At 40.8% G+C, this 27,244-nt stretch overlaps 2 protein-coding genes across 4 annotated transcripts in view; one reads left to right on the top strand and one right to left on the bottom strand.

Moving 5' to 3' along the window:
* The first annotated feature begins 1,701 nt into the window (after window positions 1-1,701).
* Window positions 1,702-15,155, top strand: LGALS8 (galectin 8). Of its 3 annotated transcripts, XM_086744149.1 has the most exons (9): window positions 1,717-1,884; window positions 4,176-4,313; window positions 7,466-7,554; window positions 8,276-8,486; window positions 9,135-9,251; window positions 11,187-11,213; window positions 12,609-12,697; window positions 14,346-14,511; window positions 14,963-15,155. In XM_086744149.1, the coding sequence occupies exons 2-9, from the start codon at window positions 4,272-4,274 to the stop codon at window positions 15,110-15,112; spliced, it is 891 nt and encodes a 296-aa protein (XP_086600275.1). In that variant the 5' UTR covers window positions 1,717-1,884; window positions 4,176-4,271; the 3' UTR covers window positions 15,113-15,155. The 3 variants fall into 3 exon arrangements, with proteins under 3 accessions (XP_086600277.1, XP_086600276.1, XP_086600275.1); XM_086744151.1 differs by lacking the exon at window positions 14,963-15,155 and having other exon boundaries at window positions 1,702-1,884; window positions 14,236-14,359; XM_086744150.1 differs by lacking the exon at window positions 11,187-11,213 and having other exon boundaries at window positions 1,713-1,884.
* A 2,264-nt stretch (window positions 15,156-17,419) lies between these two features.
* Window positions 17,420-27,244, bottom strand: part of HEATR1 (HEAT repeat containing 1) — a 37,832-nt gene continuing 28,007 nt past the window's right edge. Inside the window, exons 32-45 of the mRNA XM_086745111.1 lie at window positions 26,457-26,623; window positions 25,777-25,823; window positions 25,039-25,162; window positions 24,041-24,181; window positions 23,550-23,839; window positions 22,633-22,783; window positions 21,631-21,789; window positions 20,803-20,937; window positions 20,442-20,546; window positions 20,180-20,348; window positions 19,290-19,444; window positions 18,756-18,914; window positions 17,956-18,064; window positions 17,420-17,523 (exon numbers count right to left, since the gene is read on the bottom strand). Of these exons, the coding sequence (XP_086601237.1) occupies window positions 17,435-17,523; window positions 17,956-18,064; window positions 18,756-18,914; window positions 19,290-19,444; window positions 20,180-20,348; window positions 20,442-20,546; window positions 20,803-20,937; window positions 21,631-21,789; window positions 22,633-22,783; window positions 23,550-23,839; window positions 24,041-24,181; window positions 25,039-25,162; window positions 25,777-25,823; window positions 26,457-26,623 (2,000 nt within the window). The 3' untranslated portion in view covers window positions 17,420-17,434. The remainder of the gene's footprint in view (window positions 17,524-17,955; window positions 18,065-18,755; window positions 18,915-19,289; window positions 19,445-20,179; window positions 20,349-20,441; window positions 20,547-20,802; window positions 20,938-21,630; window positions 21,790-22,632; window positions 22,784-23,549; window positions 23,840-24,040; window positions 24,182-25,038; window positions 25,163-25,776; window positions 25,824-26,456; window positions 26,624-27,244) is intronic.

Here is a 27,244-nt window from a genome sequence, read left to right as displayed (position 1 = left end):
GGTTTCCCCAGCAAGCAAAATTCTGCTGGAACATGGGAAGTCAGGCTATGCTGACAGGGTAACACACAGTCCCAGCAATGGTTGTGTGCACGTCAAATCATAGCTTTAAAAGCAAAAGCCTGAATTAGGACTTGGACCATGGAAATAAGGGAAGAGTTTGTTATTTGCCGTCATGACTGCCACTAACAGTCACGAGAAATCAGCAGGAAAATGACAGTCTACGGGCAAAACAACTGCAGTGTAGTGCAAGGCTACTCAAGCTGTAACCCAGCTACTCATTGTCAATGGTGCATTAGGTTTGGCAGCTGAAATAGGGATTTTCCTGGAAATTTCATAAACTGCCTGTGACTCAGCCTTCAAAGAGGTGATCAGCATGTGAGTTAAACAGCTGTTCTTCAGTGCATACTTCAAATCACTGTATTTCCTTTGGATGGTTTCTTCCTAAAAGTAGAAGAGCTCTGAGCTAGAAGTAGTAGTAAAGAAGTAAAACTTTATTTTCTGTGGTTCTTCTACAGAAACACTTCCACTTAACACTTCTGCTTCCAGCATGACTACTTTTTAATTCCAGCCCTTCAGCATCTTTTCTGTTAAACTTTGAAACCTTCCCTTCTAGTACTGAGAAGTGAAGGCATTTCATATACTTCTGTCAGCCTGGTTTTATCAAAACTTGTTACTTTTTAAACCAGAATGCCTGGAACAATAGCTTCAAAGGAAAAATAAGTGGTAGTTTAGGCTCCAGGACCTTTTGTTTATTCTCTATTTAAAAAAACGCAATGGAATTTTGTAGAACAATTGAATAGCAGGCTTTTTGCTGTCACCCGACTACGGGCAATAGTTCTCGGTCCTCTCTCAAAACCACACATGATTCTAAGGTAACTTTCCCCAAGCAATCTGCTTTGCTGCTCTTTAATCTGAATAGATCTTTTCTGCTGTTTCTTCAAAATAAATGTTGTCGTACCTTTCTGTGAATGAATCCTTCAAATCTGATATAGCTAGGCTGATGTGCCCTTTAAAGCAGCTATCCTACAACTACTAGCAGAACTCCTGAGAGTGAGTATAATTTGGTATGGGGCTTTTTGTGCTGGTTAATTGTAAAATAGAAGACTGGATATTATCTAGCTAAGATATTGAAATGGTCTTTGTGACAAGAGTGGCTGAATACCTTTCTAACTTTGCTATAGCCATGTGTGTTTCTTCCTGCAAAGCAAACTAGTACTGTAATGGCTGTAACTGAATGGGATATGGTGATTTCATTTTGTGGGCGTTTTCTATTGCAACCTTTAATTTTGTGCTCATCTTTCCCCCATCCAGCATATGAACAGGGGGAGCTTGAAGTTACGCTTCTCCAAGCAGCTTGTCCCTACACATTACAAGCTCTAAAACTAGCAGACACATTGCCATATCTGCTTACTAGGCTGAAACAGCCGAAACACGGCTTGGTGAAGCCTATGAGGGAATGGGACAATAAAAGCACAGCCTTGAGGCTGCGGGTGTAGGGTTGGGGACGGGTATAAGATTTCCAGATTTCAGAAACTCCGCGGTCCTGCAGCGACAAATGACCCAGCTGGCTTTGAAAACAGCACTCGGGTCTGGTCACCGGAGATGAGGCTTGCTGGGAGGAGACGAAGTTAGGCTGTAACGAGGGACCTACAGCAGAGTAAGCGAAGGGTTTGCAGGGGAAGCTTGCGGTAGCGTTAAGAAGCCGAATTAACCCCGCGACCAAGCCGGGACTCCCGGGCCCGGGGAGGCCTGCGGGGATCAACCGCCGCCCTGACGTTGGAAGCGGCCGGAAGCCGCTGGGAGGGGCCAGGCCTGAGCAGGGGCGATGGCGGCGGCGAGGGCCGGGCTGAGGCCGCGGTTCGGCGGGCGCTGCTAGTAACGGAGGTACGGTGTGCGGATGGGGAGGGGGCGGCCCGTTTAGCGGGGAACCGGGGGGTAACAGCAGTAATGACAGCCCTCGCTCCCTCGCGTGTGCGTGCCTGGCGGGGAGAAGGGGCCGGGCCCGGCTGGAAGAGGGGTTCGCCGGGGCGTCCTCGGGGCCCGTGGGGGCTGCAGCGGGGGAGGTTTTGTATTTACTTCGTGGTGAAGCGAGTCCTCTGTCCTTCCGGCGTGTTGTGGTGTTGGGTTTATAGCCGGGGCCGGGGGGACGCCAGCGGTGTTTTGTGCTTTAGCTGCTTGTAAGTGCCCAGAAACTGTCTCGCTTATTCTCTTTGCAGAAGTCTTGTTTGCCTGGGTGTAAAATCTGGCTTTGGTTATGAAGTGTAAGCCGGCCTCTGATTATAAAGTCTAACCTGCCTTGTCCTCGTGAAAGACATTTTCTGCATGTCACAGTGGGACAGCGTGATAGCTGGTCGTTGGCCTTTCAGTTTTCCTTTGGTCTTGGTTTTTTTTTGTTTTTTTTTTTTTTTTTAATCGAAGAGGCTTTCAGTTGCTTTGCAATGTGTGACATAACAGGAAAGTGTATGTATGTTTTTCAGTTCTAAAAGTATAGTCAGGAAAGCTTAACTTACAGTGTTCCAGACGTAAGATTCGATGTTAACCTGTACTGACAGTGCTTCCTCTGATAGAAGGTTACAGGAGAACCTTGCAGGTGCGTGCCCATCTCCTGTTCTGTCAAACGTAGCCTGAATCACAGCTTTCCCTCATTATTGTGACTTTTTCAATAAAAAACCTAATAACAAAAAAAAAAAAACCCCAAACAAACAATAAACCCAAAACCGTCCACCTGACGTGCTGCCGTAGTGCCACCTGGTCTTCAGGACTGACAGTCAGTTCTGTTCCAGGATCCTCATTCAGCAGGATCTAGATTGCTGTTGTACACCCAGGGAAGCTCAGTTAGCAGGCTGCTGGACACTGGGTTGTAGGTCTGGGTTTTGGTTTTTTTTTGGGGTCTGCTGTTGGACTTGCCGATTCTAAAGGCAGAATTATTGTTTGCTTTGGTCTTGATTTCCTCCTTTTTCAAATAGAAACAATGAAATTTGCCTGCCTTTGTACATTGCTTTTGTGAACTGGTCATGGTATCCCGTGAGAAGATCAAAGAGGCAAAACAGTTATGCATTGTAGGCACCTGATGTTCTCTGAATTCCATTCTAGACACAGACACTCATCTTAATGAGAATTAATACCCATCTGGCCCGTATCTCCCACGAGATAAGCCAGATGTTGCAGTGGGCCACTCTGCTGTTAAATCATTGCAGAAGATTAACCCCAGGGCCCTGTGGAACAGGACTGTGGGGTTTTTGGTTTGGTGGTGGTTTTTTTTTTTTTTTGGTTTGTGGGTTTTGGGGGTTTTTTTTAGGTTTTTGTTTTGTTTTGTTTTACTTCTAATGTTGTTCACAGTTGCCACACGGTAATGATCTTGCCTTTGACTTTTTCCCTGCCTGCCTGTCATTGCCACACACTTTCCTTGCTACCTTAAATTTTTCTGGAATGTGCAAGAAGTAATTACTCAATAGTTTCAGCTGGGCCCTGAATTTTGGTTACTTTGTTAGAAGATTTGCTAAAGAAATTACAGTGTAGCTGAGTATATTCACAAGGTGCTTTTTTATTTCTTGTTAATGCTGTGCATTTAATGCAAGTTTTACAATGTGGAGTTCAGGGATTGTATGTGTTGGAGGAAGAAAGATAAAACACCCTTTGCTTGGCTGCTGTGTCTTTGCTTAGTATCTCTTAACTTTATGTAAGATAAAACTGGAAAAATCAAGTTCAGCCTCTAGGGCTTGTCTGCCTTGGGAAATACAGGGAAAGCAAAGAAGGTGTTAAAGAAATGATTATTTGTTTGTCCTGGGAAAACTGCTTTTGTACTGTGTGTCTTCTCCCTGTCTGCAGGCAGGGGTCAGGTGCAAATGGAGAGCTATTCGGGCCCAGCTGAGGGGCGCTGGGTTATCAGTGTTCCGCTGTACGATGATGATTTTTACGTGGGATTCTCTTTCAGTATATGCAGTCTCAGGAATCTGATGATGACATTGTCTACGTGTGGGCACTGTCCCTTGTTAGAGTGGCACCTTATTTCTTTAAGCAAGCTTTTAATTTTCATACTTCAAAACTTCAGCAAATTTCTTGGAAAGAAAAGATGTTTGCATCATTTATTGTGCTATTTAGAGTTATACTTTGGAGAGTTTCACTCATGTAGTGTCACTTTGTTTCTTTATAATTAAAATTTTGTTTTTTCAAAGGGATCCCTACTTTGGTGCTACCCAACCAGTGAGTCCTTTAAATACACTTCAGCAGTGGTCGCACAGAACTGACAAACTTAAACTGGAGGAGAGAAGATGATGTCCTTGGATAGACGGGAGAAGACAATCAGTAACCCGGTAACTCCCCTGTCGTGTCAACAACTTCTCCCTTGAGAAACAGGATGTGGCTGTTTTATGTCAATAGTTAGTACTCAGACTGTTTTGCACAGTGAGGGGTGTTACTAAGAACTCTTTGCATGGCTTGGGTATTTGAGGGACAATGTCACAGGTGACAGTAGGAGTTGATGGTGTTTAGAAATTGTGCTGTAAGCAAATGGACACTTAATGCCCAGGACTTCCAAAACAGGACGGAAGTTCTGTCGGCCTTGAGGTGTAATCTGTTTTCGTACACAGCTTAAGTGGATGTCTGGCATTTTTTTCAGAATGTGCTGGATTGAAAGTGAAAATATGATAAGCGGTGTTTTCACTCCTAATTGTCTGTAAACATGGGTGGTGCCTGGCAGCCCTCACGAATATATTATTTTTTTTTTTGGTGGTTCTTGTAACTTCAGTCTGAACAATTAAACTTGGAATTTTTTCTGATAGTTGATATCTTACCTTACAATAAATCCTATTTTGTAGGGAAGACTTGAGCTAACATGATTCAGAAATTGCAGAGGGTAGATTTGACAGAATATTGTTTGCTTAACTTAGAGTCTGGAGGCTTTCTCTGAAAGCTCTAGTATTCCCATGATGCGAGACAGCAGCCTGACACTGGCATGTGTCTAAAGGGGTGGGCTGGAGCTGTGTTCTCTGTTGTCTGTTTAAAAAGGTAGTTTCTTTGAGCCTGGAGGAAATTGTATTTTTAAAATAGAAAATGCTAGAACTCTTTAAAAATATTAAAGTCTGTAGAGTATCTGTGTGGAGTGTACAGTAGCGCAGATCTGCACAGGACTTCCTTATCTATTGCAGCTTTGCACTGATACGCACCTGTGCGCTCAGTGAATCTGATTTTTCAATCCTGCTATATATTTGTTGCTTGCAAAATGCATAGAATTAGGGATGACGGGGGAATAGCTGCAACCTTCTTTGCAAGAACCCAGCTGGGAGAGGAAGGAGAGCTGTGTGGAGATGAACTAAAAGGTGGAAGGACTGAATTGGAAAAGGAAGGGGAGGATGAAAGTTGGTAGATGGTGATTTCGGTGGGAGAGGAAGTGTGAAGAGGAGGATTAGGAGGTGTTAGGACAAATAATCTGTTTAAGGGGGAGAGAAAGAGTCCAGCAAAATTAGGTGGCTGCAAGGAGACTGGTTATTATGATGGATGACAAGACCGGACTGGAGAATATAAAGGAGTAAAACTAGGGCTTAGGGGTCAAGAGCCTAAGGTGGAAATACGAGTGAGTATTTGGGATTGGAATATGGAGGCAGAGTTGGGAAGGATTGTGCTGATGACTCAGGACATCCTCCAGACAAGGCCATGGGCAACCTGCTCTATCTGACCTTGCTTTGAGTAAGGCATTGGGCTGGAGACAAGAGAGGAGTCTTCCAACCTCAGCCCTTCTGTGATTCTGCCACCTGTATGATAAACTTAGTCGGGATGGAGGAGGGTAGGCTGTGAAGATTTCAGTGTTTCAGTGAATTGTTCCATGAACTGCAAAACTTAAGAACTTTATTGAAGGTTTGAGTATTTCTTCACTACTGTACTGTTCTGAATCATCCAGAAAATCCTGCTTTCCTCTTTAGAGGCAAGAAACATTGTCATGCCCCATCTGACACATCTGTCATGCCCCCTAAGAACTGCAAGTTAGGTTTTGTGCAATATGTGGGTAGCTGAGAAGGGGAGTGTAGAGAGGGCAGAAAAGGATGTGCATCTACTGGCAGAAATGATCAACACTCTAGATTTAGACAATTTTTGCAGTCGTTCCCCCTTCCTGCCTCTCAAAGTCACACAAAGAGGTGTCAACAAACACATCCACTTTTCATATCTTCCACTTTCACATTATTTTATTATATATATATATATATATAATATAAATATAAAATACATATAAAATTGTAGTCTGTCCCTTTATGGTCCAGTATTCCATTCAAGAGTGGTATTTCCAGTCTGTTCATTTTTTTTTTTGTTGTTAAATTGCCACAACTCTTGTTTGCACTTGGTGTTTCATTTCAAAGATATCCTAAAATCTTATAGGATCTTATAGGATCCATAGATCATGGATTTTTGTGGGGAAAAAAACAAACAAACAAACAAATAAAAAACATTCTTGGCAGAAATTTGTCTGTTACCCAGAGCAAACGCAACATTTGCTGTCATTTACTTCCTTTTTCAATCTAAAGCAAGTGTGATGACAAAGCAGACTTACAGCTTTGCTTTCAGATCAGTCTTCTGTGAACTTCCATAGTTTTCTATTAAGGTGCTCCCTTTCCCTCCCTGAAGCTCTGGATGCACCAGCTGATGGTCAGGGTAGGGCGTGTCTGAACTTTTGCCAGAGCGCCATGCTGGGGCGTTTGGAGCTTTTGTTTTACCTGACATGTCCCCTAATATGGCTTAGCAATTTGTACCACGTTGCCGTTTCAGTTTAGCATAATGTGTGTGTGTTACTTTCTCCAGCTGTTAACAAGGAGTTAAAAATAGGCAGGCTTTGAGCTAGACTGCATGCTGTAGATACCATAAAGACTGAGACACCTGAACTGCGCTATTTCAGCGCACCTTGCAGTTCTCAGCTCATTAGGGTGAGATATTTTGTTGTGTTTGCCGTGTAGTTTTTACTAAAAAGACACTCTGCTCTGTGACATAGATACTTCTTTTTCCCATCACTGTTTTCCAAAATGGAGCAAGAACAAGCAGAAGGGTAGCTGCTGTAGTCAGCTACGTAGGAAGGTGTCTCCTGCTACCAGCGAAGGGCTTATAACAGTCAGTCTTTGCCAATGACCTAATTTGAAGTGAACCTTCTTTATTAAAAGTGAGGCAATTAAAATATTGCTGTTCTTTATTTGAGAGCTAGGAATGGAGGCTGGAAATCCTAGTTTTAATTTTATCTGAGAAGCTTGGTTTTCACAGGTTAAAATCTGTTGGGTTTTTCCTTCCCGTTGTAGTGGCTATTTAGTGTTTTTATACAGTTTCTTTTAAATTAAATGCAGTTGTGTTTCTTTCAATGCAGTAGAGCACCATATAATTAAGTATTAGAATATTATTTTCAAGACTATTGTGGTTTTTTTTTTTTTTTTTGGCCTCTGTTTGAAGCTTTTTTTTTCCTTCTCTAACCCCCCCCCCCCCCTCCTTCTAGATCATTCCACATGTTGGGACAATATTTGGTGGCCTTGCTCCTGGAGTCCTGATTGTGATACATGGGACCGTCCCCGATGATGCAGACAGGTAGTGGCTACAGTGTCACTTCTTGCAGTGTCACCATGTGAGCAAGAATGTAATGGATAAAATGTTTCCATAGGTCCTAAGGTCCTATTTATGATGACACACAAAGTTTTGATGTAAATCCTTGTGATAGCATCAGAGTAAATACAGGCTTAAGTGGTTAATGAAAGCTTTGTGATGAGAAGCGGAGGATAAACTGATTTTTTTGCTTTCTGCTCATTCTCTCTTCTCTCTTTTTACTTTGCCTGTTTTGGCATTTTTTTTTTCCCTGTCATAGCATGTGTCTGCTTGTCTAAAGAGGTTATCTGAGACTAACAAAATTGATAATTGGATGTGTTGCATGAAGGAATAAATTTCAACTGGGATAAGGAGGTATGAGCTAGTGCATGCGCCCAGTATGGGGGTTTTGTCCCCTGACTTTGCCTGAAGTTCATTTGGTTATTCTACTGAAGGCAATGGGAGGGAGAAGGATGAACACAGTAAGTGGATCTTCACAGTAAGTGAAGATAACCATTAAATAAATACTTAAATATTTTAATTCATTGCAATAAATGATGCATGAACCTTTTACAAATGTGTAGGAGTTGGACAAATATATAGGCTTTTTTTTCCTTACCCAACAACGCTTATTGTGTCTGTCTATTCTAAACACAAATGTATCAAACTTTTAGTTGATTTCTTGACAGACTGAGCTGAATATGGTTTGTGTTATTTTTATGATTAGGTTCCAGGTGGATTTACAGTGTGGCAGTAGCATAAAGCCTCGAGCTGATGTGGCGTTTCATTTCAACCCCCGCTTTCAAAGGTCTGGCTGCATTGTTTGCAACACGCTAGAGAAGGAAAAATGGGGCTGGGAGGAGATCACTTATGAGATGCCCTTTGAAAAAGGGAAGTCATTTGAGATTGTCATTATGATTTTAAAGGATAAATTCCAGGTGAGTCTGGGTCAATTCTTTAGCTATAGCCGGTTGTCAGGCCAATAGAGGCACTTTGTATACTTATAATAAATAGTTGGAAGCCTTGGTTTCTCTGTTATCTAGGTATAGTCTAACTACAGAAAAGTGTGGAGCTTTTCTTTGAAGAGATGCTAAGTAAATCAGACCTTTAATTTTGGATTGTTTTCCTCTAAGTTAGATGAGTAAGCAAGTAACTTCCTGCCATGGCTAATGGCTGCTCCACCCTTTCCTCCTTATGTGCAAAGGGTTGACCTTAGGGTAAACCTGTTTTGTGACTAGCGTGGGACAGTCCTCTTGGAGGAAGCACGTGAGGAGTATTTGTCTTGCTCTGTTAGACCGCAATAATGGATCCTATTAGATTGGTAATATCACACTGGGAAATGATCAGGTGATAGAAACAAAAGGTGTGAAAGGCAAGTTTTAGTGTAGTCAAATAAATCTCCCTCATGGTTATGGAAAGGGAGATTTAATCATGGATGAGCTGAACTTGTTGCTCATAAATTTTAGGACACTTCCTGCTTCTGTTCCAAACCAGTGTAAAACAGAGATACATGCATACAATTTGATACGTGACTAGTGTAATATATTTTTAATACAGTTTTCCTGTTTTGTTTCTTTTCTCTTTAGGTGACTGTAAACAAGAAGCACTTACTGCTCTACAACCACAGAATTAGCCTTGAAAAGATAGATACTCTTGGAATATATGGCAAAGTACAGATAAAAACTATAGATTTTGTTTCTAAGGTAAGTTATATAGACAGCTGACTTGTTTGATTGCGTTACTCTGTCTTGCTAAACTACAGAGTAGGATTTATGGTGAAGAGGAAGTAAAGAAAAGCAGCTGCACGGTCTAACATCAGTAATAAGATATATATTCTCCCCTCCCCCCCCCCCCCATTTCAACATGAGAGTCTCATGTGAGGATCTCTCTCTGTTTTAGTCTTGAGATTAGGGACAAAAGGGTGGCAAAGTTTACAGCTTGCAAAGTTAACAGGACAGATGGCGTAGGAGTTGGGTGGATACTGGATCTAGGAGTGGATTAGACATTTAAAATGTTGCAGGAGCTCCAAAATGAACTCTCAGTATTCGGTGCTTCTGAATGACAAGTTCAGCCACAGCTGTAACTTGTTGCTTGGCTTACAAGTGCCCAGTTCAGCCATAATTGGAACTACTTGTGCAAGTAACTCTGTTTTTCCTGCTAAAATGACTGAATTGTTGAATGAAGTGGTAAGTAGCAGTGTACGCGTATTTCTGGGGGGTGAGAAGAGGTATCCTTTCTCTAAGACTTTGGCTTAACTTTCACTCGGACAAAACTGCAGTGAGTTTAAGTGCCGGCAGTGCTGTGCTTCCTGTCAACTGCCAGCTCTGCTAGAGAAAGTACACCAACGGGGAGGAGCTGAACAACATGTTTTCCCCTGTCCAGAAGGAGAGATCCTTCAGCTCTGGAAGGCTGAGACTTTTAGAGCAGAAACAGAAGGTGATAAATTCTAGGGAGATACTGAAGGTGAATGCCTTTTATCTTTCTTCCTGCCTCGCAATAAGGCAGCCTGTTTACTCCTATGTAATATTCTGGGTCTCTTCTGCCCTGTCCTCACAACATTGTGGGCAAAGCTTGGGTCTCTTGCTGCCAACCATCAGGTCTCACTCAGGTCAGCAGACTAATAACTGTGTTCTTAGAAGGTGGAATTTTGAGTCTGAATAAAACGGGGTCTAAGCTTTAAAGATATGTCTACTCACTGGTCATTTGCAAAGCCTATGTACAGACTTTTATGGACCCCGTCACTTGGCCTTGGGCATGTTGCCGGAATAACGTTACTTCAAAGCTGTCTGAGTCCCAGTCTTGGAGGACTGACTCTGAGAAGAGCTTGGGGGCAAGCAGGTACTGTAAGTTGGTTTCTGTCCCAAGCACAAAACAAAGCAAAGCTGCTTTAGTCTGTGGTTACTGATGCTGTATCCTTTGGGGAAGTAAGGAACAGAGAAGGGTGATTGTTTCTTTTTTTGTCTTTGCTTCTAATACAATCTTCGAAGGAGGAAGAGGGAGGCGGAGGCTTGTGTTGAAGATACAGTCTGCCAGGGCTAGGCTGGAACTGTATCTCTGCATGGCGATGTTGCTCATATACCCTTCCTGTGCGAACGGACAAGGATGCAGGGGGCTGCTTAGAATCCCAAGCCCCTCTGCGTGGACCTGCCCTGCTGGTATTCCTACCCCAGTGAGGAAAGCTCAGTGGGTATCCTCAGACGCTAAGGGGTTAACAGTGCTCTGACTGTTAAATAATAATTCATACTGTAAGGAGGTGTTCTTTAGAAATAGAATAGATTTGGCTTGATTTGGCTAAATCTTGATTTGGCTTCAGAAATTGATCTTCAGGACTTTTCCTTGGTTTGTAGGGGTTTGGCTGTCCTTTTCTTTATGACAGTCCCAGATTTCCATGTTAACAGTTCACCCTTCAAAGCAGCACAGATCCATACACTGTTCTAAACCAAGTTTAACATAAAGTTCTATGGTGTTAGCAATGACATGTAAACATCTCCCTTTCTGCAGTGTTTACAAGGCTCTCAGCCATCACCTCTAGGAGTAACAAAGATAAACACAGAAAATGTACATATGCTTGTAAAAAGCTGAATGGATGTCCCTGTTGTCTGATAAGCCAGTTAATGTTGTTTTTTTTTTTCTTGTAGGGGGAAATGCCAGATGGTTCACAATTTGTAAGTGTTACGTCTAGACTTGTGGCAAATGTGAAAAGTAAAAATCTTGAAATAAAGCCATCTCAGTTATTAATGAAAAAACATGCACAGAACAAGGCAATCGAGAATCCACTGGGAGATGATAATCAGTGAGGTTTTGTAGCGATTAGTCCTCTTTGCTGCTGCTGGTAAAAGCGAGGCTATTTGTTGAACCATACAGAGAACCCAAGAGATAAATGCAGCGTCCACAGCCATAAACAGAGAAATAAAAAAAAAAGGGGTAACTGAAGTAGATTGGTTTCTTTAAAGAACCAAATGACATGAAAAACTTTTTTTCAAATAAGTGTACCTAATTTTCTCCACCTTAGGGAATATCTGCAAAACAAAGGTATTCTGCAGACCTGTTACACCTAATGGCCTTATGTTAATGAGCATATCTCAGAAGCTGTCTGGCTGCAGCTTCCTCTTGCTGACAGATCCACGCATACCCTGTGTACACCTCAGGTGGCTAGATGCAAGCATCACACCTTAGGGTTGGGTCTCACACCCAGCTGGTGTGGAGCACAGAGAGAGTGAGTGCTCGTCTTTTTGGAAAAAGCTGTACAGTTGGACAGTATCCAGACTGGAGTAAGGACTACGCTCAGACTGAAAAGGGACTGGAAGCCAGGTGTATATACAAATAGAATTTGTGGAGAAGGTGAAGTTGCAGTGACTGTCATGATTTTAGTAGCCTTGTCGCTTGACAGTCTGCCTTCAGTCTTTTCAAAATCAAATAACATGCAATATTGTCATTTGCAAGTGGTGGACTTCAACAGAAAAATAAAGGCGAAGTAATTCTTTATTCACTCCTTTTCCCTGATCAAAGTAACTTCTAACACACACACAAAAAAAAGGCAAATAAATATGCTTGCACTGTCTATCATTATGAACTGGTGCCAAGGGGACAGAATACTCAGTGACCCTACTTGTAGTACTTATGCGACTGTGGGACTACACACCCAGCATGAGTCTTAGTCTTTAAAGCATAACTGAAGCTTTCAGAAAGGAGAGGTTGGGATGTCTCTATCTGAATAATTATGTAATGCAAATTTAAATTAGTGCAGGGAGTTTCATGCCTACTTTTTTTTTTTTCCCCTTCTTCCCCTCTTTCCAACATCAGAAGTAGTTGTAAATAATGTTTATTTTCAACCCAAGGTGGTAGTCTAAAGAAAAAACCCAACACACTGCTATGTTTATCTTGGTGTAACTTTTCCATCATAGAATTAGTATCCCAGAACACGTTGGTAGGAATAACTTTATCTGTAAGTGCAGATGCGCAATTTTAGGCCAGATTTCTTCCTGCCAGAATAAAGCTCGGCTTGTATATTAAAAAAAAGTACGTCACAGTCAAAATTTTTACTGGTGGTGTACTTCCAGGGAGTTCCTTATGTTGAGAAACTTGGTACTGCACTTCATCCAGGATGCATAATTGCCATTAAAGGAGAAGTGAATAAAAACCCAAAGAGGTAAGTGTTACTGAATGTTTCTGCTATTTAACTGAGCTACTTTTGAGAATGAGTGGGGTTTTCCATTGCCTCAGTATATCCTTACTCACTTGCAACTTTGCATCTGGAATTATCTGAAATCATGATGCAGTTTTCTGGGGAACCTGCAGGATACCGCTTTAGAGAGGACTTAAAGAGCAGCTCCTTTGTGAAAAGTGAAGGTAAAACCTGAGTGTCTCAGCTACTGAATCTGCATCATTAACAAGATTGATTGTCTGTTCTGGATTTCCATTGTGCAAGGCATGTAAGCAGCTTTTATTCAAAAGCTTTTCTTCAAAAGACATCCAAGACTAAGGGAATTGGCAGTAGTAGATGGAAAAGGAGTGAGTTAGATGAGTTGCTGGTGCATTGAAATGCTGCATGTTACAATGTTTTTCTGAATACTTCTTGGACAGCCTCCTCTGGGACTATAGAAGCATGAAGGTACAAAACTGAAGAGTGCTGAAAGCTGGTAGGGGAGTATGAGCTATAACTTTGATAGCAAATTAGGAACAACAAGTTGCAAAGACGACATTCTCCCAACATGATTTAAAGAGAAGAAAAAAACCAAGGGGGAGCAGAATGTCATCAAAATGGAGCTGAGGAAATGTCTGTGCTTCCATGTGCTCTTGCCTTGGAGGGTGTGGTCTTGGCTCTGCAGAAACATGCCTAAAAATAAAGCAATTGGTGCAAATGATGAGAAGCATGATTTTTATGCTGTGTGTATGCAATTGTACTTGGCTTCCTCTGGGCACATATCTTCCCTGCAGCAGAACAGCACTCAGAGTTCATATTAATACTGGAACGCAAGGTCTAGAAATCTCATCAACAAAGTCTGAGTGGACTTTAAATTGGACAGGGTAATTAGTACTTAGCATTTGTTTTCCTTCTTTTGGCTTGAAAAGCTTATTGGCACATTTCAAGTGCTGAATGTACCGCTTATAAGCGTGAAGAGGCTTTTGGGTGTTAAAGCATTGCAGGTTGTCTGCTCTTTGTGCTTTTAAATTTCTAGATTTTTATAGAGTTTTTAAGTTATTTGATGGCTCTCACTCAGGTCACGTAGTTGTATGTGTTCCTTTTTCTCAGTGAAAAAGAGGACGTCACTTTTGGAAGTGTGGCCATTGCTGTATGTGATACTATGTATGTATGGTCTCCCACCAATCTTAAATGTACTGAGAGGATCCTCAGACTTTTCCTTAGAGTCTAACCAGTTTGTTGGCAGAAAGAATGTAATGTCTTTAGGTAAAACAAAGCCTCCTGATCTTCACTGTGCAAGTTGTTAAGGGAAAGAGATGGTGGAGCAAGCAGCACTGTATGTTTCTGTGAGAACGCTGCTTCCTAGTGCTGTAGGGGAGCAGCACTTCGCCCACTTGGCTCAGTATCTCCTTGCTGAGACATGAACAGAAAGCTGTGAGTGACAAAGTAGATCTAGCAGCGTCATGTCCTACATTTGGTGCCTCCATCAAAGGTTTCTGTACAAAGCAGACAGTTGCGTGTTAAATGCCTGCTTGATTCTTCAGGTGAATCACAGCCATGGCTCCAGGACCGTTCTGACTATTGGCTAAGGCTTGGTAAATAGCATGGACTGCCTATTGTGTGTATAAACCCTTTTAAAAAAATATCTTTTCAGCTTTACGATAAATCTGAAATCAAGTGACTCAAAGGACATTGCATTACATCTGAATCCCCGAGTGAAAAATAAAGTTTTTGTAAGAAACTCATACCTTTATGACAGCTGGGGAGAAGAAGAAAAGGAAGTTGCCAATTTCCCTTTCAGTCCAGGGATGTACTTTGAGGTAAGATTAACTGAAACATAGCATCAAACTGGTAATTCTGCCAAAAGGATTAGCAATGATGCTTAAATATTGTGTCATTAATACAGATTTACATAAAATTGCCATTCCTGCATTTTGATGTCTTGAGAATATTTAGGATTAAATGGGACCAGAGGGAGCAGAGATCTGGCTTTATTTTAATGACAGTTTTCTTTTTAAATAGTTGCAATAATTCAGCCTGTGCTCAGAATGAATTTAATTGAATTCTGATGATCCTTACTGGTCTCTTCCACCTTGAGTTATTCTATGATTCTTTGAATTTTACTGAAGTTCTACTTTTTTAAATGTTTCTTTTGCATAAAGCATTCTTTGTAACAGAAACAGGGCTTCCCAAGTCTAGGCTAGATGATCAGGTGGTTTTTCATGTCTTACCTGAGCTTAAAACTTAACTGTTTCTTTTCTTGTTTTTCAGCTGATCATTTTCTGTGATTTGCACCAGTTCAAAGTTGCTGTTAATGGTGTTCACACTCTGGAATACAAGCATCGTTTTAAACAACTTGAAAAGATCAATGTACTGGAAATCATGGGAGATATTACATTGTTAGATGTGAACAGTTGTTAGTTCTTTTCAATCAGTCCTAAAAGAATTAAACCTCTTCTAATGACAGTGCCTCCTTGTCAAGTACAAATAGGTGCTGACTCACGCTGAGCCTGCCTTTATCTATCTAGGCTCTGCCTCTGAGTTAGGCGAGTACCAGAACTGCTAACTGCGAGATTAATTCCTCCTCTAGTTTACGGTGTCCTGGCAAGCTAAATAAGTGTTTGCTCAGATAAATCTCCTGTATTACTGAACCTAGCAATATGGAAATGCTGCGTCATACTGTATCTAACACTTGCACTCAGTATCTTTAAGATAAACTACTACTCAGCATTCCTTGGTAGTGTACCTTCAGTATTGTGAAGTGGAAATGAGACTGAAATAGGGTCTGAAGATACTATTATCCACCCCAAAAGTGACATGGATAATTAGTTTAAAATATACTTTTCTGCTTCTTAGTTTATATTAGAACCATAACCTTTTTACTGAGGGTTGGATTAAGCAAACAGTTGACCCATCAGTTCTATCAAAAGGCAAGGAGAAATTTGATCTTACTTCTTAGCCTACTACTGCAATAGTACCTTCTCTGACACTCATGGTTGTGTCATCTCCTGCTTATAAGTGGCTTAAATCAAACATACAGCAGCATTTCTAACTTTTGGTTTTCCAAAGTGAAACAAACAAAAATGATTTAGCTGGTTCCAGTTGTGTGAACTTTTGAAAGCTTGTTTGATCTGAAATGGCTCCTAACTGAGTTGAGGTTGCTCAGGGACTGAAGTAGATGTTTGTGTTTTCCATTTTTAAAAAATGTGTGAACCTAGGTGCTCCAGGCAGGATTTCAGCTGAGGGGAGACTTGAATATTCATCAGTGAAATAGAGAATGAATCCTTTTTCAGTTTTGTAGTAAAATACTATCTGAAGCAAGCTGTTCCTAATCAATCAGTTTTCTGCACAAATGTCAGTCTTAATTTTTATACTCTTTTAAAAGTTAAGTTGCTATTGGCTGTCACTACATACCTGAGGGATGTTCCTGTTTATCATAACAGCTGCTATGAGAGTGAAGCAAAGAAGACTATATAAGTTGAATTACCAGATTTAATGTATAAAAATAATAAATAAAAACATTTGTGAACTCTGCTTTTCTCCAAATGTAAGTGTAGCTAAGTGCTATGATCTCTTTTTTGGTCTGTATTTGGTTTTATTTTGCTTATTATCTGTCTTAGCGGTATCTCCAAGGTGGCAGCGATGGTGACTGGAGGACCATTTCCACATCGAGGAGTTAGCGATCCACAGACCAGTTAACCTCAGTGAGCCTAGGCCTTGGCTGTGCTGGTGTGGCCTTCAGGACAGAGCTGTGCTGTGTCCATCTCCCTCGGCCACAGGGTAAGCTTAACTGGCTGGCTGTAACGGAGGAGGTGGTAGGCAGCTCCCACTCAGTAATGGCAATTACACCACTTGTGTGTCCTTGCCTTTATCTAAGCATTCAGCAGGAGGTTCTCATGTGCACATCCTTTTTGTTTGACATGATTAATAGTTGGGTTTTTTTAAGAAAATCCTGTAAGAGCATGAATGGCCATGATGGGGTAATCCTTCTGCAGGTGGGATCTGTGTGGCATGCTGCACACTGAACAGAGGCCTATTCCAGCACCCGATGGGATGGAAGATTATCCTCTTTATAGCATTAGTTCTAACCAGATGCATTTTAAACCATACTTTATGGAGTCTGAGCGCCTTTCTTACTAGTAGTGTAATGAACTAGCACCTCCTGGTGCAAAACAGGTTGTGAGGTTTTTTTGTAAATTCATTAACATAGCAAGCAATTAATTCTTGATCTTCAGGTGAATAAGAAGCTAATCAGCATCAGAAATTAGCTTTAGCTCCTATATAAATCCTAGTTTATTTTTACTTCCTTTTCAGTATCTTCAGTGGGCTCACTTTTTACGTCCCTAAAAATGACAGAAAAGCAGAATCTCAGGATTGCAGTGCGTCCAGTACCATGCTTAGATTGTAGCCTGACAGCCCCTCCGCAGGGACAGTAACTGCACACCCCAAGCACTGTGAAATTCAGTGAGTCTGACGTGTTGTCACACTGTTTGTGGCCAGCTATCAGAATCTGCCTATATAACTTGCTCCGGTTCCCCACTGTTAAGAAAAGAGCAGTTAAGGAAAAAGTTGTATGAGAAGTCCCCAGAGCATTCAGAAATGACAAAGCCAGATTCTTAACAATATTTTATTAAAAAGTTAAGATCTTAGCTCTGATAAAAATTAAAATACCGTTTGCCTGTAGCACTTGCAAGTGTGAAGCTAACATGATTCAGACAAAATTTGAAAGTAAAGCACACGAACTTAAAAGTAGCTTTGAAGCGGTTCTCCCAAAATGACTTCCAGTTGTTGAATTGTCTTCTGACACTGCTGTTCAACTTCTTCACATTCATCTAGAACAAGAAATAAAGCAGGAATTAAGCAGAATAGTGATTACAAAGCTACCCCAGGAAGGCTTCATCACATGTCAAGGCTAAAACTGTCTTCAAATACCAGGTACAAAATAATCAAAAATATTTTGGCACTAACTCAGGACTTAGGCAAAGTATTTCTGTCTTAACACTGATATAAACATGCAGCTGGTGAGTTGTATACAGGCTATAACACTGAAGGAACTACCATGACTTAACTAAAATTTAGAAGTGTGTTGGATAGAATCCATTTCAGTTTGCATCCTGCACAGTTTATGCTACCGTATACCAATTTGTAAGATTTATAGCAATTATTCCAAAGATCCAGACAGGATGAATATTGTAAGTGGCCGTTGTGCTTTTTTGATCGTAGGCCAGTTGTCTGCCTTCACCAAAGCCGCTTCAGAACATTACCTTCCATGAGCTCAGCTAAGAATGGAATGGATTCTGGTAGCAAGACCAGGTAGTTCTCCTTCAGTTTTTGTGCAACTTCTACCAAAGTAAGCAGAGCAGCAAATCGGACCTAAACCAAAACAAGATTATTTGTAAGGAAACCAACATTACTGTATAGTTCCCTGTTTCCTCTCATGGCCCTCCTTCCATACAGGTTTGTAAAGTAGCTTTCCCTACTGAGGGGAACTAGTTTTGAGCCTATTTAAATCTCAACATCCAGATTAAGATAATATCAAAGGAAAAACAGACTGCAAGAAGCAAGTATGTTGCTGAAAGTTATTTGATAAAGCGGTCTTTAACTTCCTGTTACAGTGCCACTCTGTTCCACTGTATTAGAAGGCCTTAGCTCCAAACAATGAAAAACCAAGTACCCCCCAAATACAAACAACCTGTCAAATAGGAGAGTCTTGACAAAACTCTTTATAATAAACAGGTCTGAAGACTGATAAATAACCATCTTTGAGTTCCTTCTCTAAAGTGCCGCCTTCTTCATACACAAGAAGGTTAGCTCTTATTCCAACAGCTACAAAATCTTTAAAAAAAAAACCCAAACCATACAGCATGGAAGACATCCATAGATGTCTTCCAGAACATCTCTAGATGTTCTCTAGAACTCAGGAGTAGCACAGTACAATATCAGTATTTTAATTTAGGCTAGTATTTTAGCAATGACTTGCCTAATCCACTTCTGAGTTTTGGGACACTGTTCCCATTTTCTAATGCAACAAAGAAAAACAGTTCAAATTCTGATAGCTCCCAACCTTAGAAGAGGTGTGCCTCATTTTCAGCAGGATGTGGTAGTTCAGTGGTTTCCAAAGAGAATCATCTGCCATTGCTACTGAAAACTGAGCTATGCAGGGTATCAGGTGTGCTGTCACTCTTTCCTGGAACTTCTCATCTCCTCCCAGCATATTTTCTAGCTGTGGAAGTAAAAAACTTGTCAAGAGATTGAGCCTCAGATAAACTCAGCCAAAAGCACTTCTAGCTTTTGGCTTTCAGGTACTCAAGAGTTACGTCAAAGAGCATCAGTGGGAGTGCGCTGGTCTGCAAGAGCTCAACAACATGCATGAACCTTACAGAATGAAGACATTTATAAGGAGGATTAAAAAAAATCAGTAATTCAGAGCCTTAGGCAAAGCAGTTAATACTGTCTACAGCCCAAAGACAATGAATTAATTCCTCCCTTTTTGGGAGGGAGAGGACTGAGGCTTGCTAGTTAAACAAAACCCCAGTCTTTCAGATGTGGGGGGAGTAAGGTCAGCTATGACTTGGTTTTTTTTTGTGTTTGTCAATACCTGATCAACCAGAGGCATCATCAAGGTTTCTGCTCTTTCCTTACTCAGGAACTTCTGGGTGTCAAACAGGAAGAGCTTGTGTAGACAGTCCAAGGTGAACTGCAACAGTAGACAGCTCTTTTCCGTGCTGTTCTCAGAGTCAAAGAAAGCTTCATCTACATATCAATCAAGGAGAAAAGAAAAAGAATAATAAAAAAAAGACTTCCCCACAAGGTAGAAACATTGTTAGTTTGTGAATATAGCTAAAGGATGTACTACATACATAGCAATTACATACTTGTCACTCAGAACAATGAAGTGGATGCAATATGTTATCTGCCTTTTAGCTAATGCCTTAGCAAGTCTGCCACAGCTGTTCACAGTCAGCTGGGGATAAAAGAGAACATCCACAGGCTGTAAGAAAAGTGCTTAGCCACACCTGTAGATAGAGACAGTTTGTTCAGGTCAGTACAAATGGGATGGGCAAACAGTTTCCCATACAAGAAAGTAATATCTATTTTTGCCAAGAAAGCAGAGGAGTCTGAATACACCAGGCAGCTTGTAAGAGAAGTCAGTGAATGAAAAAAAATAAACCAGACCCAAACAGAAACAAGTCACCCTCTTTCCACACAATTTCATTCTCATGGAACTCACTGGGACTGACACTGAAAATTTTCATGTGGTCTCAACTTTCTACTGGCAGCCCAGAGCCCATGGATGAAAAGTGTCCTTTGGCTCCATCAGAATAAGAAAGATGCCTTATTTATGAGAGAAAGAAGGAGAGAAATGAGAAGGATGTGTTGTGAAGTAAATCCTATAAGACTAAACTTTCAGCAATTATAATTAACCTATTTCAGCAATTAAGAGTTAGCCTGCCAGTGCCTCTCTGCAGATAGTAACGGTAAACTTACCAGTTTTAGAAATGTTGACCTGGTTCAGCGTCTCAGCAAATGGCTTCACTAAATGACCAGCGAACAGGGTGAAGAGACCCTTGAGCTTGTCTGCAATGCAATCTGCTATTCGGTGGAATGTCAGCAGCCTGTCTTTTAGGGTAGACTCTGTTCTGGACCAATCAAAGAGCTGAAAGTGAAAGGCAGATTAGCTCTTCCCTGTGTCTGTGCAGTGGAAAATAAAAATATGCTGATGCAAATAAATTTTATTTAAACTTCCTACCTTGAAGAAGAGGGGTCTGAAAGAAGCCTCAGAAAGTTTCATAACCATACTTATTAGACAATCAATAATGTAAGCCTCTGTCCTACCAACTTCCTCCAAATCATCCTAGAAAAATTAGAAAACATAATTCCAAGTTTGAAATGTAAGAATTGGAGCTTTCAAAGCACATTTTAATTTTGTCTGTTTTGGACTAAATACCTAACCATAATGTTTTCTACCCCAAGAACAGCTCCCCAACAGAATATTTAATACCCAGAATTTCAGAGCACATACGCAACAGAAACTACTAATACTTTTGAAAACAAATAGAATTAGCATGTAGAGGTTGAGCTGCCTCTGTTCATCCCCCTAAACAAGCCACCTCGGCATGCTCTGTTCGGAAGTCCAGGGCTTTCATGAAAAATGCTGTCAGCTCAGACTGATGGGAGATCAGGTCCTCCTTCTCCATACCAACAATGTGCTCCTTCAGAATGTTCACAAGGGCACCCAGACAGTTCTGGCAAAACAAAAGCAAAGCAATGGCAACTGTGATACTGACAGTAACTGAGAGACGTAACAGGGAAAACAGATTTTTGCACTTCACACATCTACTCATTAAAATACCGTTGATAAAATAAACAGACTTTTCCCTGTACTTTTTGGAGGCTTAAGTTAGTAGGATTCCTGAAAAGAGTCTGGTCTTCCCTCTCCAATGCTGGAGATAGCAGTTAAGTCTGAAAGGTTGGGACCTCTGAGACAGGAGCAAAGCCTAGATGAAAATTATTACTCAAGTTCCCAGCAAACAAATAAAAGCCTTTCTGAATGGGATGATCTCTCAAGCATTCATCATCTAACATGCTAAGGACATTAAACTTGGGACTTTTATCCCAGGTCTAATTTTCCTGAACTCCATTGCAGTACAAAAGAAAACAGATAAACATATATTCATAGCGGCTCATGGTGTTGTGTTTTGCATTTGAGACTAAAACAACACTGGTAACACACCGGTGTTTTAGCTGTTGCTGAACAGTGCTTGCACAGTGTTAAGAGTTTCTTTGTTTCTCACTCTGCTGCCCCAGTGAGTAGGCTGGTGGTGGGCAAGGGGTTGGGAGGGGACAGAGCTGGGACACTTGAGCTGAATTCTGCACTGCTTGTTTCTTTTTTTTTCTTTCTTTTTAATCACAATTCAAAAGAATGTAAAACTCCTTACCTTCCGGGTATTTGCCACTTCACTGTAACACTTTGTAACTGCAGGCAAGAGTATTCGGGGAGCAAGCCTTGTAGCTAGGATAGTTTTCAATGATGTTACACGTAAACTTATCTGGGAAGAAGGACCAAACTCGACCAGAATTTTTTCCAAGCGGACAACCTATCAGGAAATCCAACAAAAGTTACACACACTTATAACAACTCAAGAATTATTTTACAGTAGTTGCTTGCTGCAAGTGTCAGATGGGAATTTTACTGTTTGCACCACTTGGAGCACCTCTCATTAGGATGTCTGTGTACAGAGCTTTGCTGTCTCCAGAAGACAAACACTGAAAAAATGTGCATGTCAATGGCAGGGGTCAGAATTACCCTACTAGAGCTGTTAGACACACACATTTGAGGAGGTCATAGATACTACACAATGGTCCTTCAGGTCTCCCTTTACAAAAGAGGCAAAAAACAAGTGTCAGAGGGAGGAGTAGGAGACACTCATATTCTGTATCTTAGTCTTCTGCATAAGACGATGAGTAGAAGAGGAATACTTTATGGCCTTCCACATACTTGGCACACACTCCTACTTCAGTTTCATAGGGAAAAAAGTAATCTCTGTAGCTTCTTCTAGGAACTGAGCAGATCCTGTCACCCTTTATCATAGAATCATAGAATCACATGGTTGGATGGGACCTATAAGATCATCTAGTCCAACCGTTTTCCCACTACCATTGCTGCCACAGCTACTAAACCATATCTTGTAGCTCCTCATCAAGCCGCCTCTTGAACACTGCCAGGGACGGCGACTCCACCACCTCCCTGGGAAGGCCATTCCAGTGCCTGACCAGTCTTTGGGAGAAAAAGTTTTTCCTCACGTCCAATCTAAAGCTCCTCTGGTACAACTTGTGGCCATTTCCTCGGGTCCTGCTTGTTGACTGGGAGAAGAGGCCAAACCCTTGCTCATCACAACCTGCCTTCAGGTGTATGTATCTGTAGGAGTCAGAGAGCTCACCTGCAGCAAGCAATCCAAAAGGTAAGGACTAAGGAAGTGTGGCAATGTTTCTGCAACCTTCAGCAGAGCAGTGACGGCGCTCAGCAAGTAAATCTCATTGGAGATCAGCTCCTTCTTATTTTTTAAAGTCTTCAACAGTGCTGGCATCAGCCTGTGAATAACCAAGCATAAACAGAGAAAGGTGAAACCACTGACAATACGGAGCCACGTTGCCAATCACATAAATCAGTCTGTTAAGACTGCAGGGACAATTTTCACATGAATTTTCATGTGTGTAGTTGAGAAAAGTCAGTATTCTGGGCTCTTCTGCTGTATTTAATTTTTTTTTGAAGCTAATAAAGGAGATTAGGTTTAGAATCACAGAATCATAGAATGGTCAGGGTTAGAAGGGACCTTTAAAGGTCATCTAGTCCAACCTCCCTGCCACAGGCAGGGACATCTTTCACTAGATCAGGTTGCTCAAAGCCCCACCTTTATTTTAAAGACTTAATGACAATAAGAAACCTGTATTTGTAATGGGATAAAACAGCCTTAAAAGCAACAAGTCAGATGCCTGAATTCTTCTTGAATAGGGAGAATAAAATAATGTAATATGCAGGGTTTCCAAATATACTGGTTCTCATGTTTCCAAATGCAATCTGTTCTACAGTAAAAATACAGAATGTGGTCTGACTTTTCTCAAGTCTCTTCATAAAGAACTATACTAATTATGAATCTCTTACAATTTCCCCACAAGCTGCTTAGTTCTACAACCAGGAATCACCTTCAAGCATTACAAATATCTTTATTCTTATATACACAAAACACACACATGGGCAGACTGCCACTTGTCTTTCACCAGCATTCCTTCAGTAATGCATTTTAGTATGAACTGATTCCTGCTGCAATTGGTTCTGTTAAAAAGAACCCAACGGTACCTTGGAAGCAGAGGTATTGCTTGAGCTTTCAGTGTACAGGTGACCTCAGCTATACAGAGCAAAGCACTTCCCATCACATTCTTTTCCTCCTTCTCTGAAGAAATTAGACCAATGGCAGTTTTCAGAACAGGTACAAACGGCACTGGATTTTCTGTGCCAAAACCTTTGCAGAGTAGCTTGAGGCTGAACAAAGCAGTCTGCCTGTTGATGGCTTGCTCCTCCTCTTCCTCCTTTCTTTTACACTGCACAATAGCAATGAGCTCAGGAATTAGCTCTAAGAGCTGCAGGATCTAAGAGGACAAGAGAACACACCCTTTAGACATACAATTAGAACCTTCAAGGTAACTATGGGCAGGTAGCCTGTGTCTCATTACTCAAGAGCTGCCTGCCAGACTTGGCACTGGTACTTGACCTCTTTGCAAACCACTTCTATATTAATCTCTCTCTGGGTGCTTCTGCTACGGGAACAGAGTTTAAGCATTTGGCCTCACCTGGCTCTTCTGCCACTTTGTGCGCTGCTGCACTTTATTGTTCAGAAGGTCCATTGCCTTACGTCTCACAGATGGGAGCTGATTTGTCATTAGTCCCCTAATTACAGGGATGAAGGTTTCTGTTGGCAATAAGGCATTGACCTACGAGAAAACAAACAATACCATAAATGCTCTTCCATGCACTGTGACATAGTAGCCTCCAAATAAGGCAGGCAAATTCTCTTAACCTTCCCAGCATGGGCTTCAGTATCAAAGAATAGAGGATGGGCTAGCAGCGCTGTATCTGAGGCAAACAAAAGAACAAAGTAAGCTCTAGGCACAGTACTTAATGTATGTTCTAGCTCTGTAACGTATCCACTAGCTCTGAGATTTTCTCAGCAATTCCTTTTGTCTACATCGATGAGCTATCCCTCCTCACCCTGAAATACTTCTGGTAGTACTGTGTATATATTCCATGCAAAAATGGAATATGCTTCACAGGCAAAAAAAAAAAAAAGTATCTATATATATCCAAGCAGTGAGAAGATGTATGCTCCACAGCATGCAATGAAATAGGCAGTCCAATTCTACAAATATACTTCTGATCAGAAAAAGACTAGAAAGAAAAGCAAAGGGATTTTTTTTCTCCATTTAAATTCCATGTAGGAATACACAGCAGTTCCCTTAGCATTAGTTAAATAATTTTACCAGTTAACAGTGAGAAATGCTGCCAAAAAACCATTCTTCTCCACTAGACAGATCATGAAATGACTGCTTCCAGCCAGCAGAATACTAACTAGCGGAAATAAGCATTCTTTATTTTTTTTTCCTGATTGTTCTAAGCTGTTAGCTGTAGTTATTAAAGTTGTTAGATAAATTTAAACATTGATGCACCAGGTGGCAGAGCATCCAATAAAGACTAGTACTAATCCAACAAGAAATCCTACAAAGGTTATAATCATACTAATAAACAAAAGCAGAAATGTCCCACTGCAAACATGAGGGCTCATGAGACATACTTTATCTAGCATATCATAGGACTTGTTAAGCAGAACCCTCCAAAATTTGGCTGTTGGCTTGTCCACGTTTCCTTCCACTGAAGATGCCACAGTGTTTATATAGTGAAGAACTTCTTCCAGTAACCTAAATAGAAAGGAAGCATCTTTTAGTAAGTAACAAGGACATGAAAGAAGTTGACTTTATTACTGGAAAGCATAAAATTTAATGAAACAGCAACAATAAAAGAAAATGAAACACCTAATGGAGAGACTAGCAGATCACATCTACATATTATCAAAAATCTATGGCAATAAGGAAAATCATGTGCATATCCCAGTGACTACAACTGTGATCAGTGATTACTGGTAATTTTCTAACACCAATATAAGGGCACCTGTGAATAGTGATTTTTTTTTTCCTATGAATGATGTGTTCTACTAAAAATCTAGAATTCTTTTAGAGACTCCATCATAAACAGCATAATAGCTATGGCCAAGCATGCATGCAAGCACTATCAGAAATACAGAACAGTGGACACTGGGTAGAGCAATCTTTCAGAAATAAAAAAGCTCCACATCATATTAAAAAACAAAACAAACACCAAATAACTTGCATATAATAAATACTACTTGTTGCCAAGGGCAACATTAAAAGTATCCTTGGAGAAGAAAATATTCTAATAGGAGTACACTTAAAAAATATTCCCAGGTTGCGATGAAAGCTAGAAATGGGAGAGGCGGACCAGATTTAAAGCATACCTCTGTTCCAACTTCTGCAGCTCTTCCGTTTCTTCACATTCAACTATCTGGTTTGAAAAGGAAGAATCAAAACGCTAAGTGTGAAACTGACATCGCCTCACGAAGCCAGTATCCCAGTATCTGCAAATTACTTTGTTCTGAATGAAATGTCCACTAACATGGTAATTATGAGTTCTTCGCATTTGCACTTAAGCCATCATTCTAGAAGAAAATCTGAGAATCTTGGGCAATACAGTCACAGTAGCAAATACATTTCATGCCGGTGGATGATGTCCAGTTAAAACACTGGGAACTACTTCCAGCTAGAGCCACAGCCTAACATTTGTCTTTTGAGAATTAATAACATAAATCCCACACCAAACTTGGAGTTGTACAGACCACGAGTGAAATCCCAGACTCCATAAAGCCAGTGGGAATCCACTGTGACCGGAATTTCACTTTGTTACCTATTCATCAATCACACAAACTGAGTCTATGTGGAAAAGCCTTATTAAGAAATAATTAGCATTACTGAGAGGTTTCAAAACTGTATCAATAAAGGTGTCAGCGAGATACACTGGACAGTGTATTCTTTAATCCCCTTTGAATATAAAGCCATATTAAAAAGCAAATTAAACCTCATCTGTTACAGTACAGCACACTTACTTAATGCGATAAGTTTAAAAGCAATCTGCCATTACCTTTTTCACAAAACACTGAGAGGATAGAAGTTGTGACATGAAGGAGACTGACAAGAATTTGAAATGCCGAAGTTGTTTGTCTGAATGCGACTCCACATTAAAGAGCTGCCCATCCTGATTGTTTAGCTTTGTCTTGCATGTTCTTGACTTTTTTGGCCCAGGATCATCTGTTGAAAACATTCACAAAAAAAATTTGCAGCCGACAGGAAAAGACATTCGATTTCTAATTACAGAAACAAAGTAAAATTACAGTCAGGTGCCCATCAAGGATAGTCATCCTGCGGTATCCAAAATCATGTCAAAGTTCCAAAAAAAAAGCTCTGAAATGCCACAGGAGATAATTTTTCCATTTCAACAGCCACAAAAGAAGCAGTGCCATTTCACTACCATTCCATCTGATCATTTTTACATGAAGCATCTTCTTTTTTCTTGGTGCTAAAGCTATGGCACACTGGCTACAAACACGAGAGACTTTTGAGGCAGGATCACATACACTGTGTGTCATGCATTTGGGAAATTGCTTTCAGTTTCATTACCTGGTCCTTCCTGGCTGAGAAAATGTATTCAAACAACAAATACGGGAAGTCCTTCCTTAAAAAGAAACAAACAACCCTCACCCACCTTCCCCAATGCTCTTGGAAAATCATTAAAACATCTTGTTTAATTATTGTTCCACTATACTGTAGCAGAAAGAAACGAAACCTTAAAAAAACCCCAGAAATCACTGGTAGTCCTTGTGATCTTGTCTGCTATTAATTTTTATTAGCTTTTTATTTTAACTAAATGAT

This window comes from Chlamydotis macqueenii, chromosome 3, assembly GCF_036417535.1.
Source record: "Chlamydotis macqueenii isolate bChlMac1 chromosome 3, bChlMac1.mat, whole genome shotgun sequence".
Taxonomy (NCBI): Eukaryota; Metazoa; Chordata; class Aves; order Otidiformes; family Otididae; genus Chlamydotis; species Chlamydotis macqueenii.
This window is presented reverse-complemented; position numbering and strand designations above follow the sequence as displayed.